At 38.3% G+C, this 3,821-nt stretch overlaps 1 protein-coding gene across 1 annotated transcript; it reads right to left on the minus strand.

Annotated features, from left to right (window-relative positions):
- Window positions 1-376: 376 nt before the first annotated feature.
- On the minus strand, window positions 377-3,385 carry EMWEY_00056000 (cleavage and polyadenylation specificity factor, putative; the record flags this gene model as incomplete). Its single annotated transcript, XM_013480368.1, has 3 exons — window positions 377-469; window positions 602-2,265; window positions 3,046-3,385. Coding segments are annotated over 3 exons (2,097 nt in total), but the record flags the coding sequence as incomplete, so codon positions are not given.
- Window positions 3,386-3,821: the final 436 nt, after the last annotated feature.

Genomic DNA, 3,821 nt, shown 5'->3' on the forward strand with positions numbered 1-3,821 from the left:
ATTATTAATTATTAATTAATAATAAATAAAATAAATAAAAATAATTAAATAAAAATAAATAAATATATTTTGTTGTGTCTGTACAACGCGGCGGTTGCTGCTGCAGCAAAATGCCGACAACTATATCGGCAGCAGCAAACGAACTATTTGCTGCTAATGCTGCTGCTGCAGCTGCAGCAGCAGCAGCAGCTGCTGCAGCAAATTCTGCAGGTCTCTGCGTATGTTGCCAGTTAACGCTGTTGCTAGTGCTGCAGCATATGTTGCTGCTGCAACAGCTGCAGCAGCAAATCCTGCTGCTGCTGCTGTTGCAGCTGCACATGCAAATGTAGCAACAGCTGCTGCTGCTGCTGCAGCTGCAGCAGCAGCAGCAGGAGAATTACCATGGGAGTACAGCAGGAAGGAGTCCCTTCTCTACTGCTGCTACCGTACTCCTAACCTTTTGCTGCAGTGTGGGGTTGCTGCAGTAGACCTGCATATACACCACAAATAATACACATATACACACTGTACTTATATACTTAGCAGCAGCAGTAGCAGCAACTGCAGCAGCAGCAGCAGCACGGCAGCAGCAGCAGCAGGACCAGCAGCAGCAGCAGCGTACCTGTCTCTCTGTGAAGTCGACACAAACTTCAACTGTCTCCTCAATAGATGAGGAGACACCTCCCTCCTTACCATCTGCTGCTGCTGCTGCAGTTGCTGCAGTTGCTGCAGTTGCTGCTGCTGTATCCTTGTCTGCTGCTGCTGCATCTGATCCTTTAGCAGCAGCAGCAGCAGCAGCAGATTCTGACTTGATTGCCAATCTGTCATCATCTGTTGCTGCTGCTGGCTCTGTTTTTGCTGTTGCTTTTCCTGTTGCTGCTGCTGCATTTGCTGCTGCATTTGCTGCTGCTGCTGCTGATTTCCCTGCTGCTGTATGGAAGACAAGACACAAAGAGTAAATATCTTCATCTATGTTTGCTGCTTCTTCTATAGACACCTCTCTAATCATCCCACCTGCTGCACTTAGTGCTGCTGCTCCACTTGCTGCTGCTGCTGCTGCTGCTGCTGCTGCTGGAGTTCCTGCTGCTGCTGCTGCTGCTCCTCCTCCTCCTCCTGTGTCTATTTGTTTGCCTCTTTGCCTTATACAAATCTTAATAGGCCCATACTGTTCCTCTAGATGTTGCTTAACAACCTGCAGCAGCTCTATTTGCTGCATCGCCTCCTTGCTGCTGCTGCTGCTGCTGCTGCTGCTGCTGCTGCTGCTGCTGTTGCTGCTGCTGCATGCATCTGCTGCGTCTCCTCCGCAGCAAATCCGTAGACGTAGCAAATCACAAGATAAGAAGAGGATAGAGTCAGCTAATAAATCAGCAGAAGGACTAGACTCCCATCTTACCTCTATATTTCCTGTTGCTGCTGCTGCTGCTGCTGCTGCAGCAACAGGAGATAGAGCAGCAGATGCAGGAGGTGCAGCAGCTACTGCCTTTAATAATGCTACTGCCTCTAATTCATTATAACGTACTATTTGCTGCTGCTGCTGCTGCTCCTCCTCCTCTTCCTCATCCTGCTGCTGCTGCTGCTGAAGGTGCTCCTGTAGCAACTGTTCTTGTTGCTCCTTTTCCCTCTGCTCCTCTTCTTGCTGCTCCTTGTCCTTTTCCTTTTGCTGCTGCTCCTGCTGCTGCTGTTCCGGCTGCTGCTGCTGCTGCTGCTGCTGCTGCTGTTGCTGCTCATCAGGTAATCGTTGTACAGTAACACATGAAGAAACAACAAAGCCGCATGTGTTGCAGCAACCATCATCTTTTGTACCCTTCTTGCTGCTGCTGCTGCTGCTGCTGCTGCTGCTGCTGTTGCTGCTGCTGCTGTTGCTGCATGTACAGAGAACAGGCTGTACATCATCAAAGATTTGTCTAGCTGCATGCATAAGTACATATAAAGGAAGAGGAAAGGAGACACTTATTTGCTGCAGCAAGCAGCAGCAAGCAACACCAGCAAGTGTCTCCGTTTCTGCTGCTGCTAGCAGCACAGGATGATCTCCGTCTTGCTGCAGTAGCAAACAATCTAATTCTTCTTCTTTTTCTTCTTCTTCTTCTTCTCCTTCTCCCTCTTTATTATTATTATTATTATTATTATTATTATTATTATTATCTTCTTCCTCTTCTTCTTCTGTCCCCTCTTCTTCCTCCTGTGTCTCCTCCTCTTCTTCTTCTTCTGTCCCCTCCTCTTCCTCTTCCTCTTCCTCTTCTTCTTCCTCCTCTATCTCTTCTTCTTTATTATCTCCTTTTTCTTCTCCTTCTTGTTGTTTATTTATATTATTATTATTATTATTATTATTATTATTCTTTTTTTTTCTTTTTTTTTTTCTTTTTTTTTTATCATGATTATAATTATATATATAATTAATTGTTTTTTTTGCTGCTTTTCCTTTTATTATTAAGGGACTATAATCATAATATATTATATTATTATTATTATTATTATTATTATTATTATTATTATTATTATTTATATTTATATTATTATTATTATTATTATTAACAATAGAAGAAGAAGAGGAAGAAAAAGAAGAGGAAGAAGAAGAACAAGAAGAGGAGGAAGAAGAAGAAGAACTATCTATATCTATACAATTATTATTATTATTTATATAATTATTATTATTATTATTTATATAATTATTATTATTATTATTATTATTAATATAATTATGATTAAAATTAATATGTATAGTTTGTAAGATTTCGGGTGTAAATACAGCTAAGGAAGGGAAATCATGAATTAATTGTATTTTTAGTTTATTTATTTCTTTTTTTTCTCCATGAATTAATATACATATATTAGGTCTTAATTCATTAATAAATTCTTTTGTTTGTTTATAATCACTATGTGCAGAGAAAGATATATTATCTACTAAGCATCTCCTTATTATATAATTATTATTATTTATATTATTATTTATATTTATATTATTATTTATATTATTATTTATATTATATTCATCATTTATATTATATATATTATTATTATGTATTAATATCTTTTCTTTTTCTCTTCTTACCTCCTCCCCTATTGTACCTCTTACTGTATAACCAGTAAATATTATCTTATTTTTCTTCTCTTTTCCCCAATACTTGAATACCTCTAAGGATACACCTCCTTGTAGCATACCTGGTGCAGCTAATAGGACACAAGGAGGGTGTTGTTTTTTTCTATTATTACCTCCTGTTATTCCTCCTACTCCTGTTGCTCCTCCTCCTCCTCCTCCTCCTCCTGCACCTGCTGCACCTGCTGCAGCAGCAGCAGCAGCAGCAGCAGCAGCAGCAGCAGGAGGTGTTGGCTCCTCTTTTATATATTCCTCTATCTCATCTAAGGAAGATATTATACGTACATAACGTAAATTAAATGGATCTTCTCCCTGTATACACATATACATATATATAAATATATTTATTTATTTATTTTATTTATTTATTTTATTTATTTATTTTATTTATTTATTTATTTATTTATATTTATTATTTTGTTGTTTATTATTAGGTTTTTATATTATGTATTATAGGGGGAAAAAAAGAGACACAAAAAGGAGACACAAAAAGGAGACACAAAAAGGAGACACAAAAAGGAGACACATAAGGAGACAGATAAGGAGACAGATAAGGAAGGAGAGAGAGATAAGGAGACAGATAAGGAGACAGATAAGGAGACAGACAGGGAGAGAGATAAGGAGACAGATAAGGAGACAGATAACAGAGATATAAATAGGGAGAGATAAAAGAGAAAAAAGAGACACAAAGAGACAAAGAAAGAGACACATAAAGAAATATATATATATATATATATATATATATATA

The sequence above is a fragment of the Eimeria maxima genome, genomic scaffold, assembly GCF_000499605.1.
Source record: "Eimeria maxima Weybridge genomic scaffold, Emw_scaff1857, whole genome shotgun sequence".
Classification (NCBI taxonomy): domain Eukaryota; phylum Apicomplexa; class Conoidasida; order Eucoccidiorida; family Eimeriidae; genus Eimeria; species Eimeria maxima.